This window comes from Diceros bicornis, chromosome 9, assembly GCF_020826845.1.
Source record: "Diceros bicornis minor isolate mBicDic1 chromosome 9, mDicBic1.mat.cur, whole genome shotgun sequence".
Classification (NCBI taxonomy): Eukaryota; Metazoa; Chordata; class Mammalia; order Perissodactyla; family Rhinocerotidae; genus Diceros; species Diceros bicornis.
The window spans coordinates 73,724,670-73,738,701 of NC_080748.1; the positions used below are offsets into that span (position 1 = coordinate 73,724,670).

Genomic DNA, 14,032 nt, shown 5'->3' on the forward strand with positions numbered 1-14,032 from the left:
CATTTCCCTTTTCCTTGTTTTTGCATAATCTTATTGCATTTCTAAAAAGTATATTTAAAAAAATTTTAGTTGTTTAACTTCATTAAAAGGGCATCATGCTATGTGCAATCTTTGGGGCTTACTTCATTTTTAGTAAATATTACCATGTCATTCATATTGTTGCAAATTACTATGGTTCATTTGTTTTGACCATTGTATAAAATTTTCTACTGTGAACATACCATGATTTATCAATTCACTCTCCAATTGATTAGCATCTGGGTTGCTTCCAGGATTTTATTTTGTTTTTTGTTTTTGCTATTGTGAATAAATCTGCTTAAAATTCTTGTACACGTCTATCGTTGAACACAGGCAAGAGTTTATTTTGGGTATATACCTCGGGCTAGAATTGCCGGGTCACAGGGAATATGAATATTTAAATGTAAGAGATAATGCCAATCTGATTTTCTAAATGGATTGCACCAATTTGAATTCCATCTGCAACCTTGAAGAGACTCTGTGGATACATATTCTCTCCAATATTTGATATTGTCAGTCTTTTTAATTTTGCCAAACTGATATAAAATAGTATGTAATTGACTTTGATCACTAATATTGAACATTTATTCATATGTTAATTTGCCACACATATTTCCTCTTCTGTGAAATGTCTATTCATGTTTTTTGCTCACTTTTCTATTGGATTGTTTGTACTTTTCTTGTTGATTTGGAGAAGTTCATTCCATGCTCTTGATACTTATCCCCTGTGTGAGTATTGTGATTATCTTCCCCCAGTTTGTACTTGTATGTTTATTTTCTTTATCTTTTAATGAACAATGACTCTTAATTTTGATATAACTACATATATCATTCTTTAATCAAAGATTTTTGGGTTTTTTTAAAGAAATTCTTTCCTACCACAAAGTCTAAAATATATTTACCTATATTTTCAACTAATAGGTTTTTTTGTGTGTGTGTGTTTGAGGAAGATTAGCTCTGAGCTAAAATCCATGCCCATCTTCCTTTACTTTATATGGGACACCACCACAGCACAGCTTGACAAGCGGTGCATCAGTCCACGCCCGGGATCCGAACTTGCGAACCCCAAAGTGGAGCACATGAACTTAACCACTAAGCCACTGGCCAGGCCCTCAACTAACAGTTTTTAAGTTTTGTTTTTGACATCCATCTGGAGCTGACTTTTGTGTATGGTTTAAGGTAACAATTCAATTTTACTTTTTTCCCAGAATCATTTTTTTCTGGATCCATTTATTGAACAGTTCTGTTTTCCCCACTGATATGACATGCTTCCTCTGTTAAATGCTGAGTTCCACATATGCATGGGCTTGTAACATTTCAGCATATATATCTAAAAGATAAGAGTTATTTTCAAAAGCCATAAACATAATACCAGCACAGCACCTAAAATAATTAACAATATATCATCAAATATCCAGTCAATGTTCAATTGTCTTATAATATGTTTTTTACAGTTTGAATCAGGATTCAAATAAGCCCCATATATTGCAATTGGTTGATATGTATCTTAAGTTTCTTTTAATCTGTAGGTTTTGCTTCCATCTCTTTTCCTTTTTTCTCATAATTTATTTATTGAAGAAATCAGATTATATATCCAATAGACTTTCTGCGGGAAGATTTTTAACCATTACCTCAATTTCTTTAAGTTAGATAGGACATATTTAAGATTTTTATTTCTCTTTAGTCAGTTTACAAGCCATGTACTTCCAGAAATTTGTCCATTTTGTCTAAGTTTTCAAAATCTTTGGTATAGTTATTGATAGTATTCTCTTACTATCTTTCTAGTCTCTAATTTACCTATGGTTTTATCCCCTTCTCCCCACGACATTATTTGTGTTTTTGTTGCTCTTCTCTTGATTACTATTGCAACAGTTTTTTAATTATTTTTAAAAGGACTGTTTTTTGGCATTGTTGAGTTTTTCTAGTGTATCTTTATTTTTCATTCACTTTCTCTCATTTTTGTATTTCTTTCCTTCTATTTCTGAAGTTATTTCTAATTTCTAAAGAAGTTCATTTTAATTAATCTTGTCTTCTTTTCCAAAATAAGCATTAAACCTATAAATTTCCATCAAAGAGCTACTTTGCTGTATCTCACAGGTTTGATATATAATATTTTCATTATTGTTCAGTTCCAAGTGTTTAAATTTCTTCTTTAACCAATGAATTATTAAGCATTATAAGTTTTTAAATTTCCAAATATATGGGTTCTTCATTTGTCTTTTCATTATTTTTAAAGTTCTAATGTAATTAGGAACTCAGAGTCTGATTGATACCTATTCTTTAAAATGTATTGAGATTTTTCATTATGATCTAGTATATGATCAATTTTTGCAAATGTTCTGTACATGCTGGGAAAAAACACATATGCTCTAATCATTGGTGGTAGAATTCCATATATGTCCATTAGTCCAATTTTGTTAATTAGCTATTCAAATCTTCAATATCCCTGTAATTTTTGTCTGCTTGAATTACCAATAATTGAGAGAGGAATATGCCCCATAGGGGTAGATTTATCAATTTTTCCCTACAGTTCTATTAATTTTTGCTTTATATAATTTGAGGCTATTTTACTAGTGCCTATATAGCAAAAATTCTTGGTGTATTGAATCTACGATCTTTGTATAGTAATTCTTTCCAAGCCTAAGAATACTTTTGACTTACAATGAATTTAATCTGATACTAATACCACTATATCAGCTTTCCTTTGGTTAATAATTTGCCTGATAGAACTTCTAACATATCCTTTCATTCAATTTTTCTATGTCCTTATCCTTTAGGTGCACTTTTTGTAAACTGCATATAAATGGATTATTTTTTTTTAACTGGTGAGTTTAGTTTTTATAATTATTGATACATTAAATTCTATTTTGACTATCTTATTTTTTCAGTATCTTTAAATTCTATTACTTTTAATATTATTCTTCCTTTTTTCTTTTTGTGAATACTTATATATACAATCTCCCTCTTAATAAGACAAGAACACCTTTGGCACATTCTCAAACCTCTTAACGTAACCCCCATCATGCTATTATATAGACTTTTAATTTTGAGGAATTATGGATGTATTTTTATTTCTCTGGTTTTAGGTTTTTTTCTTTTTTTGTGTGTGAAGAAGATTAGCCCTGAGCTAACATCCCATGCCAATCTTCCTTTTTTTTTTGCTGAGGAAGATTGGCCCTGGCCTAACATACATGCCCACCTCCCTCTACTTTATACGGGATGCTGCTACAGCATGACTTGACAAGCCGTGCATTTGTCCACACCTGGGATCTGAACCTGCGAACACTGGGCCCCCAAAGTGGATCGCTACTCCACAGGGCCGGCCCCTGGTCTTAGAGATTTTTAAAGACAATAACTGATATTACTAAAATATTTGATCACTTTTTCTTCATACATCTTGTGCAACATCACTTAGATTTTTTTCTATCTTTTCCTTAAGTATTTATCCATTGTTTTCAAAGTGGGTCTCTGTGTGGCAATATTCTGAGGCCTTCCATGCCTGAGAATATTCATATCTTATTCTCATACTTGAATGACACTTGGCTGAATATAAAACTTCAGTTTCTAAGTTCTTTTCCCTTCAATATTTTGAAAATCTTATTCTATTGTTCTTCTTGCTTCTAACGCTGCTACTGAGAAATCTGTGTTTAATCTGCTATTAATCTTTCATACTGTAAACATTTTGTATTTTCTCTTTGTCTTGGTTATCCAAAATTTCACTGTAATCTGTGTAGATATGGGTTTTCCATATCACTCTCCTTTGATACTCCACGGTCCCTTCGGTCTGAGGTCTTTTATTTGTTCATCCACCCATTCATTTATGGGAAATTTAACATTATCATTTCTCTAAGAAGTCATCCATCTATTTTTCCTTCTTCTTTTGGGGATTCCTATTATCTGTATGCTGCCACTTCTACTTTGGTTCTTCACATCTCTTGGCTTTTCCTTTTCCTATTTCTTTGAACTTCTCTTCTTCCTTCTGTGAGATGACCTCCATCCGGTCTTGCAATTCACTCATGTGTTCCTTAACTGTGTCCCTTCTGCTATCTTCTGCTCTCTCTCCTGTTCTTTAACTACTACCTCTTTCATTTTTAACATATCGACTTCATTCCTTTCTGTTTGTTTCTTTATTTTCATATGGCTAACACTATCCCTTATTTTTTTTATTATGTTTATTAGGCTAATTTTAAATTTTTGGTCCATTCTAATGTTTATGCTTCTGATGGAATCTATATATTTTTTTCTTTTGAAATAGTTATACTTCTCAAAATATCTTGTTATTCGCCATGTGCATTCATTTTTCTCTGAAAATGTGTATGAGGATAGGCCTAGGGTGACCCACTAGGACTGAGGAGTTTTGTAGAATGCGGGACTAAAGCCAAGACAGTCCCAGGTAGACAAGGATGGTTGATCACCTTACTAGACCCCATTTCGAGTCATGCCAAGTTGCTCAGAGGGTGACAGCGAATGAGTTTTAGAGTGGAGAACGCTAAATCTCAAAAAATCACAGAGAGAAGCAACATCAGTAGGAGCAGTCCTTGTGTTGTAATTGACCAGCCCAGGGAAGTTAGAGCAGGTGTGGGTGGGCAAATGCCCAAAGTTGGTTAGGACCTAAGGCGTTTCTAGGCTCCTCACAAGCACAGGGCTTCTGTGCAGCCCTGATTCTCCTCTTCAGTCCACTTGATTCAGAACTCTAAGTCACCACACGCTAGGGGGAGGGAGCAGGCACTGATTTTCCCAAGGCAATGGTGAGCGAGAAGCACAAGCAGATTTACAACAGTTCTGTTCCTGTTTTCTTCTCCCACAGTGTGGCCCGCTGCTTACTGCCCCAGGCCTAAACCACCACTCCCCCAGCCCCCGTGCCAAACAGTTCAAAAAAAAAAAACACCTCTTATTACCACGGTTTTCTCATAGTTTTCTCCATTTGAGGGTGTTTCACCCTCTATGTTACTCCACTGATCTTGGAGGAAGGAGCAGTAATAATGCTAGTTCAGCATCTTCATATCACATATTTGTATAGTGGTTGCTAATTATTTTTAAATTTTTTATTAAAAAAACAAAGAGTTTCTTGGAGATGTGGGAAAGGGCTTTGGAAATGGCAAAGTACTATAAATATTAGTTACGTTATTATGAATAATATCAAGATGTGTTCATATGCCTCCTGTAGATTAATTTTTCAAAAATATTCTTATATTTGTACAGAAAATAGCATTAGAAAAATTACTACAAGCAAATTTGACCAGAAACCACAAAATGTCTGACAAACTTCTGATTTTTATTACAAGTATTTATTATTGTTGCTATACTCTTACATTTGGTACATCTATGAGGTTTTTTATTTCCAAAATGCAACACTAATCTGTACTTATTATTCCTTACAGCTTTGTTATTGAAAAGATTTTTCTATGGCAAGGTACAAAACGGCATTCTAGGGAAAACATTTTAAATTACATTATTTACCAAAAAGACTATCTTTATATATTACTGGTCTATTGAAATTTTTCTTTTCAATTGAATTGCATTCATTTTTACATAATGCATGTCAATAACAGCTACCATGAAAAAAACAACCATAAGCAAAAATTGTTTTCCTGCCTGTCTTCATTTTTTGCTCCTCCTCATTTTTCTTTCTACTTCTATTTGTGAAAGTTTAAATCCCTCCTTCTTGATGCCCTGAAGTCCATAATTACTTCTCATGACAAATCTTTCATGATGCCCACATTATAAATTATTCATGATTTGAATGATGCTTTAATTTCAAATGTACCCTTGTACTCTTTCCACTTTTTCTTCTGTATTATTTTCCCTATATTTTTATACCTTTTATAATCTTGCTTTGAGATTTCTAGCTTCTGATTTTTTCCCTGATAGTTGTCCCTAGAAGGGCATTGCTACAGGGAATTAAAGAATCAAGTGATTCTGCATTTCCCTCACTTCACTCTTACTTCATTCCTGCTTTCTTCCTGTGTTTTTTTGGTTCCTTACATCTGGAGTGCTCCCTTCTGCCCAATCTAGTCTATTCTTTAGCCACTTCCTTCAAAATCTGGCTCCACGTTAATTTCCTTCAGCAGCTTTCCTTGACTAAACACACTCCAGTTTACTCCTTGTTTCTCTTGATCTCTAGAAATTCATGTATAAACTATACATAACATTACCATGTACTAGAAAATTATTATTGTAATTTTATTCAGTTATTTAGTTATATATTTTGTAATATTTCATTATGTTATTATATTTTATTATACACCCTTGTAACCTCTGATTTTTCCTTATTAGCATTAATTATAGCTATTACATAATGTAAACATGTAAGGGGTCACTTAATGTCTATCACTTCTGTTTATAATGTTTGTATCTCCTGCTAGATTGCAAGTTCTTTTGGCTGTCTACTGTTGAATCATCAGAGCCTAGAATGATATACATAGTAAGCACTCAATAAATAGTATGATGTCTTTCAAATACCATTCAGAATGTTAGTAGAATGAAGAGTGCTCACAAATGCTTGCTGATTTTTTTAAAATACCATTTTGTCTTGAATTCCTCATATTTTCTTTAACAGTTGGGATGTATTTGACTGCAAGATGCAGAAAACCTAACAGACTTGAACACTTAAACTAAAGGACACTTGCTGTTTACTTAGCCGTAAGTCCAAAGGTGGACATTTCCAGTATTGATTTGACAGCTCAATGTTGTCATCCAGGAGTAGGTCTTTTCATCCTTCTCCTCTGCCATCCAAAGCTGGTTAGTTTTCAACCTCAGCCACAAGGTGATGTAGCCCAAAGATGCTGGCCACATTCTCATATTTCAGTATGCAAAGCAGGAAGCAAGCAAGGGGAGTAATGTCAAAAAATGGGAATATCTACTCACTCTTGTGAGAATTCCAGAAATTCCCCACCCCCAGCCGCCTTCTTCCCGTTCCAATGGTGAGAACTGAGTCACGTGCCTTCTTCTGAACTAATTGCACAGAGGGGAAAGCACTGCCATTAATGATCAACCCTGATTCATATCATTTTTTTCAGCAAAAAGAAAGGGAAACTGCTGGGTATATGAGCAATATTGTGCCTGCTCTTCTGCTATGTTAAATGAACCACACTAAAGCTCTTTTTTCCTCAGAACCTTCACGTTCTTAAGATTATTCAGGCTTTTTCTTTTTCCTCCCTATATTTTAATCATTAAGCCTTTTCTTTCAGAAATTTTTTCTGCTTAAAATTGCCTTTTGAAGCATTTACTTGCTCAACCAAAAGGTTTCTTTCATTGACTTGTTTACATACTCAGTGTGTATTTAATTCCTTTTCTTTTCAAAAGTGCTGAGACATATCACATTTTCAAAAGAGAAATAAGTTTATTTTGCCCCTTCCTTTCCCTTCATACATACTTCTGTTTCTCAACTGTATTAGGAGCCTCAGAGGCCAAGAAAATGTCTTCTGCTCTCTTTATAATTGCCAGCAGCATTTCATAGGTGGTAAATGTACTCGACTCGTCCTTCCCCTTTATGGTTACTCAGAGAGACGTAGGCTTTAATAGGAAGCAATAGGAATCAGGGTTTTATAGCCAAGAAGTGCTGGTCATATTACAAATGCCGTCTACTAACTTGTTTATATTAAATTCTTTGCATACTTGCTTCTTGCCAGCATCAGAGAGTCCCAGAACACAGTGTATTTCCCACTTCATTCCACCTTTTCCAACATCTTTTACAGAAGCAAGGAAAGGAGCTGGGTTTCCACGGTAACACAAGTGTGACAGTCGAGGGTATCTGGGCATAGGTGAGATAACTCTCCGATTCAGTGGGGAGAGGAGAAATGAAGTTTTTCTTTCTTTTTTTCTCCAAAGCAATGCACTCCTGAAGCTAAAGAGACCCTAATGTCAGCGTACAGTGTTAAGTTTTCACTATCATACAGATTTACAGCTCTTGGGGAAAATTCAATTTTATTTTATCTCATTTTTATTTTGTCCTTCCCACAAACAAACGAATGGAGACATAAGTTTTTATTTCTAAAATCACTCTCAAAATAGACAGTTCATGCTGGCATAGGAATGAACATGATTAAGGGATCAGACGACAGACACCCATCTCCCACGCAAATCTGCAAAATTCTCTACATATCCTGACATCCTTTCTTATAGTAGCTAATGCTTCAATCAGCATTTCACGTACAGCCTCAAATCAGGTAAGTACCATCACCCAAGACCGAAAAGGTAAGAAAACATGCTCCTACTCACCATGTTTCTCTTGTCTCTTAGCGGTTAAAAATCTACCTTTATGTCATTGAGAATGAAAACTGAGGCCTGTCAATATGAGAAATATAAATGAGATGCAACTACCCCAAGGGCTGAAGTCTCTACATTTCAACTTAGCAAGAAAGTCACCATTGATGAAAGTTCAGGGAAAAGAACCTGAGAAATGTCAAAAAGCTCGCCCACTCTTTATTACGCTAAGTGGAGTGACTAGGGAGCCCACTCACTATTTTTTTGTGACAACTTCTATCAGATGCACTCCAATTCCAAGCTTCTGAACTTCTGGGGACCTAGGAAATGAAAACAGTTGCTTAAGTTTACATTCTAGAACCAAAATGCCAAGGTAAATTTCTAAAGAAAGTCACTGGAAAGTGAATGGTTTTTCAGCTCCACTGTAATGCAAGGTACTACATGCATTGTAATGATCTACACAAGGAGAGCAAGTTTGATGCCTGTTGGCTCTATTTAACCCCCAACAAGTCTAGGAACTCGTTATCATCACAGTACACTATTTGGATCTTAAAAGAGACAGTCTGTTCTTCCTCTGAAAGAAGTCTAGCTGTTGCTAAGCTAAAGTAACCACAAATAAGCATACAAGTTTTACACAGAATATGAGACTTCTAAAAAGCTAGTGAACACTGTATTCACATACATCATCCTCTTCAAACATCCCTGCCAAAAAAGCTCATATATGAAGCGTCACTTCATATCCATGTGAGCTCTCTTAATTTCACTACACTTATTCACATTACTAGTTTAGGATGAGATATCAGATCTTCTTTGGTTTCAATTCTCTTCAAACATTCCTCTGATTCTTAGTTCTTTTGCAGTTTGCATTCACTGCTGATTCTGGCGGCTCAGATATAACCTCTCATATTTTGATGGCATGTAATCGAGAAATAACAATTGAGTTATATTTTACTAAACATTTTGACAGGAAACTTGTCCTCAATTATTTTAAACAAAAACTTGGTATGTGTTATACTATAGCAAGATAACGCAAATGTTAAGTTATCCGTTCTAACATAATGGAGCGACAGAGCAGTAGGACACTACTAAATCTGAGTACATCTTTGCAGTAGTTTGATAATTGATGGCAAAACAACACCTGCTTTTTTGAGGAACTCAGATTAAAATCCTCTCTATACGATGACCTTGTGGGGAAGGGGAGGGGGAAGAGGTACGCCGTGATCAAACATTAAAACTGTAGACATTTGTTATTCCTAAGAAACGTGAGCTAGTAGGGTGTAGACTAGTTCAAGAAAGACATAGTTTAAGGAAGGTAAATCCAATATCAGCTATCACAAAAAATAATCCAGTAATATCTGGGAATATAGCTTCTCAATGTGATGTTATGGGTGGGAGAGAGTGTGTAAGATCTAAAGCTACAGAGAAAAAACGGTAAGTTTTAAAACCGAGTAACTTAAAAAAAATGTTTTAGGAGGCACGCATGGAAGAACCATGCAACTGCTGCAGTACGGAAAATTTCTCAACCTAAAAACAAAAGTCCCTGTTTTCTCGATTCATCCCACGCTTCGGCCCACAGCCCTCAGCACCATTTCCATGCCCATCATTTAGGCAGAATGCCACGGAGACGACCTGAAAAGCGGAATTCACCACTCTCGCCTGCAACACATCTCGCTCCCTACCAGAACAGGGCACAGCGACCAGCCCCTCAATCTCCGACCCCTCCCAAACCCCACCAGCCCCGGCCCTGTCTCCACACCACCGGCACTCGGTGGCAAAGCAATCGCGAATTCCGGCTGGCTCAGCGCAAGCCTCCGTCATGCGTCAGCCCACCTACGATTGGTTGGCAGAGCGTGCGCAGGAGCAAACGCCCAGCCCGGCCAAGCAGTGGGAGGTGGGTTGGACGATCCAGCGACTAGACATTATCCCTGTGGGCCGATGGATGGGCGTCACGTGGTATGAAGCTGCTCCCTATTGGCCGAGAACACTACCATGGGGTCCAGAGACGGGGTCTGGTTGGCTGGAATGAATCCCAGCGTCCTACTAGGTATCCCAGCTGGCTGTTGCTATGAGGTGTCCCTGGGCCTTCTGGCGGCGGCTCGGGGCTCCGCTCTCCCGGTTTTCCAAGCGCCCGGAGCTGACAGGGCGTGGGAAGCGCTCGACAGAAGTCGGGCACTGAAGGGCGGGGCCGGGGGAGGTGGGCGGGGCCCGGCTTCCGCGGTCCCCGGCCTTCGCCGCCTCGGGCAGTGGGCTGTGAGGGGCCTGTCACCTCTCCCTCAGACCTGATGCTTAAAACAAAGCCTCATCTCGTGGTGTTTATGCGCGTCCCCTTAAACAAAGCTTCCTCTCGTTATGTTTACACAACATGAAACCAAAGCTTCTCAGGAATGCTGACAGACAGGAATGCTGGCCGACAGTGGTGTCGGCCAAGGCCCTCACGCCAACGCCTCCTTTTCGACCTTGCCCATGTCTTCTTCTCACTCCCCTCTTCAGGTTAAAGCCTGGAGATTGCTCTGGCCCGCCTAACACCTTGTCTCCGCCAAATTCTGAGCGTGGGATTCTCGAGTTGACGCGGTTCCCGGCTCAGGCGGACAAACTGCGCATGCTCAGTACGCAGGCCTGGGGTTCGACGGGGCGTGCGGGGTGGGGTGTTGGGCGTCCGAGGCGGTTGTTTATCTAAGCGCGGGCAGAGGCTTCCGCGCGGCGCTGAGCCTCCCGGGAGCGCGCGCGGCTGGTCGCTAGGCGACGGGGGTGGGGGCGGGGCTGCGCCGCCAGGCCCCGCCCCGGGCCGCCGGGCCCCGCCCCCGGCAGCACCGCGACTCGGGCTCGGGCGCGCGCTCCGGCGCCGGGGGAAGCGGCGGGCGGGGAGCTGGGCGTGGAGGCGCGAGGGGCGGGGCGGGCGGGCGGCACTGCGGGCCCGCGGCTCGGGCGGCTCCGGCGGCTCCCGCTTCCTGCTCGTCCTCAGAGCCTGCCGGCGCCCGCGGGGCCGCATTGCCGCCCGGCTCGGCCCATGCCCAGGGCCGCTGCTCCCTCCGCCGGCGCCCGGGGGGCTGCGGCGGCCGTGAGGTGGGGGCGGCCGCGGGAGGCGGCGGGGCCGGCCGCCGGCGCAGGGTCCGGGGGCGCAGCGCGGCGGGCGTAGGTCTATGTCGCGGGCGGCGGCGGCGGCGGCGGCCGCGGAGGGACGATGCGCGAGTACAAAGTGGTGGTGCTCGGCTCGGGCGGGGTCGGCAAATCCGCCCTGACCGTGCAGTTCGTGACCGGCACCTTCATCGAGAAATATGACCCCACCATCGAGGACTTCTACCGCAAGGAGATCGAGGTGGACTCGTCGCCGTCGGTGCTGGAGATCCTGGACACGGCGGGCACCGAGCAGTTCGCGTCCATGCGGGACCTGTACATCAAGAACGGCCAGGGCTTCATCCTCGTCTACAGCCTCGTCAACCAGCAGAGCTTCCAGGACATCAAGCCCATGCGGGACCAGATCATCCGAGTGAAGCGGTGAGAGGGCCGGGGTGCAGGCAGGGGGCTCCGCGGTGCGGTCGGCGGCCGCCGTCCCGGGGCCGGGACTCCCTCCCCCGGGCTCCGGCGTGGCCGTGGGCAGGGGGAGCTGTGTAGGGAGGTGGCTCCGGGGTCTTATGCTTTGTAATAAATTTTTTGCCAGCATCGCCATCCTCATCATCTTGAATCTCAAATTTGAGTGCTTTGTTTCACAACTCAAATTTGGCATCCCGTGAACCCACAGCACAGTTCTTTGTCTCTTGGATATTATTAGTAGCGCTTGTGCAGAACCCCAAAGGAGACAAAGTTTAAAACTTGCAAGGGGGAGTGGGGAGGGTAGGTTTGTGTTGGGAGGAAGGGAGCTGTGCAAGTGTAGTGGAGACATTTTCAGACTGAACAACGAAAAAACCTACCTTTGCAATATTTGACAGCAAAAATTGCTCACACGTATGCCGTAAAAATGTCAAGTCGAGAGGAAAGAGACCTTTCTCATCTCAAAAGATTGAATGGTGCCAAGGCGTTTTACGAAAATGAACTCTCCAATTAAGACGAAACTTTAAAAGCGGATTATCAAATTATTTGAAGACACCATAGCAGCTCAGTGGGATTGAGAGAGTATTAGCATATAAGAGTACAAATATGCCGTTCACATTAAAGAATGCAGCTTTTTGTTTTAATCTAGCTGCCTTACCCCCCTCAAAAAAAAAAAAAAAAGAAAAAAGCATTCCTGGAAACAAAAGAGAAGTTTTTTCAGGGTGTGACTCAAGTATTAGATAATTTAAAGTTAATGCAGATAAGGTCTATCCTGATAGAAACTCTTTTCTAGAGTATGCTTTTCGGAAATATGATGGTAGTTTAAATGGCTTAAAATGTTTATTTTCTGTTAAATTGAGTATATTTTTTCTATAGTTTCAAGCATTAAAAATGTAGTAATATCTTAGTTCAAAGTTTTAGCAGATTATTCTAATTACTGTTTAATTACACATTAATGTTTTTGTCTGGTTCTTATTATTAGTTAATAATTGCTAATAATTTTGATTTAGTTTTTCTTTTTCCCACCTAATTCTACCTATAGCTCTAACTTGAAAGACATTTACTGAAAGATGGTTGTAAGTGTACTGTAGACACAATCACATTATAAGTCAGTTGGAGTCTGCTCATTCTGAAAGAGCCAGGGCCAAGTCACGTGTACTAAATCAGGGAGTGCTCAAAAATTCATTACCAGTGGTGGATTTTTAATGCAACAGATGAGATCAAAGAGGAGGCTCTCTCTCCATGACCCCCCCTTAACTCACTGAATATGCACTTTAATAGCTAAACTAAAATTTTGTGTGTTATTTCTTTCATTAAATTTCAAAGTAGGATAAAGTGAATTTTTTCCTGGCCTCTGCTGCTGCTCTAAGATCTGTGAATCTGATAGCTTTTACTTCTCCAACCTTGTTTTCATAATTGCTTATAGTTAACAAATGAACGATTTTGGTGTTAAGCTTAATATGTATATGACATTTTGGGGCTACATTTTAGTGACTCATATCCTTATTTATTACTCCTCCCACCCCAGCTACTCAGAAAAATCCAAAACAAAACTGCAGAACAGAGTAGTCTAATATATTTCACATGTCAGTCTTAGGCCATATACATATATCAAATAGTTGAAGTAAATGCCTCACCCTTTGCATTTAAATATATACATATAATACATACGTTGATAAAGTCACATACCCAGGGCAAACTTCTTGAGACAAGCCTAGGGAACAGAATGGCAAAATATCATTGGATAGTATAGTGCACATGATTTTGTCGTTTCTTATGATTTAGTGCAGATTACTAATAATGGGTTAGTCTAAACTTGGTACAATTTATTTGTAAACTGGAACAATTTGCTTGTTTGCACTGTGACCCAGGAAGAAAAAAAGAGTAAAACTCTACTTGCCCAGATGTCATTTTACTTAGCAGTCTCAGTTTTGATGTAAAAAGATCATTGATCAGCTGAAATAGAGTCCATAAGCTCTTTTCTCTGGATTCATCCATTGTATCCATAAGACCCACTGGGGCCCTTGTGTGTCCTGATATTTTATACCTCACCCTAACCTCATCATCTGGCCTCCTAGCCTATAGCATATGATAAGCAACTTACCTTGAGAGAAAGAAAGGGTCTGTATATTATGTATACTATAATATATAATATATTATGCTAAAGCAAGTGTTCAGTGTAGTTCTTTAACTCTTCCCACTTAAAGAGAATAAGACAGGATTTTCTAATAAGTGAATTTTCTACTCTTTTTGGGTTTAATTTTTAAATTAACCAGTTGCT

At 39.8% G+C, this 14,032-nt stretch overlaps 1 protein-coding gene across 2 annotated transcripts in view; it reads left to right on the forward strand.

Annotated features, from left to right (window-relative positions):
- Positions 1-11,160: 11,160 nt before the first annotated feature.
- The window catches only part of RAP2A (RAP2A, member of RAS oncogene family), a 41,671-nt gene continuing 38,799 nt past the window's right edge, over positions 11,161-14,032 (forward strand). The window contains exon 1 of one of the 2 annotated variants that reach the window (XM_058548401.1): positions 11,161-11,718. In XM_058548401.1, the coding sequence (XP_058404384.1) occupies positions 11,405-11,718 (314 nt within the window). In that variant the 5' untranslated portion in view covers positions 11,161-11,404. The remainder of the gene's footprint in view (positions 11,719-14,032) is intronic. The other variant, XM_058548400.1, reaches the window with a different exon arrangement.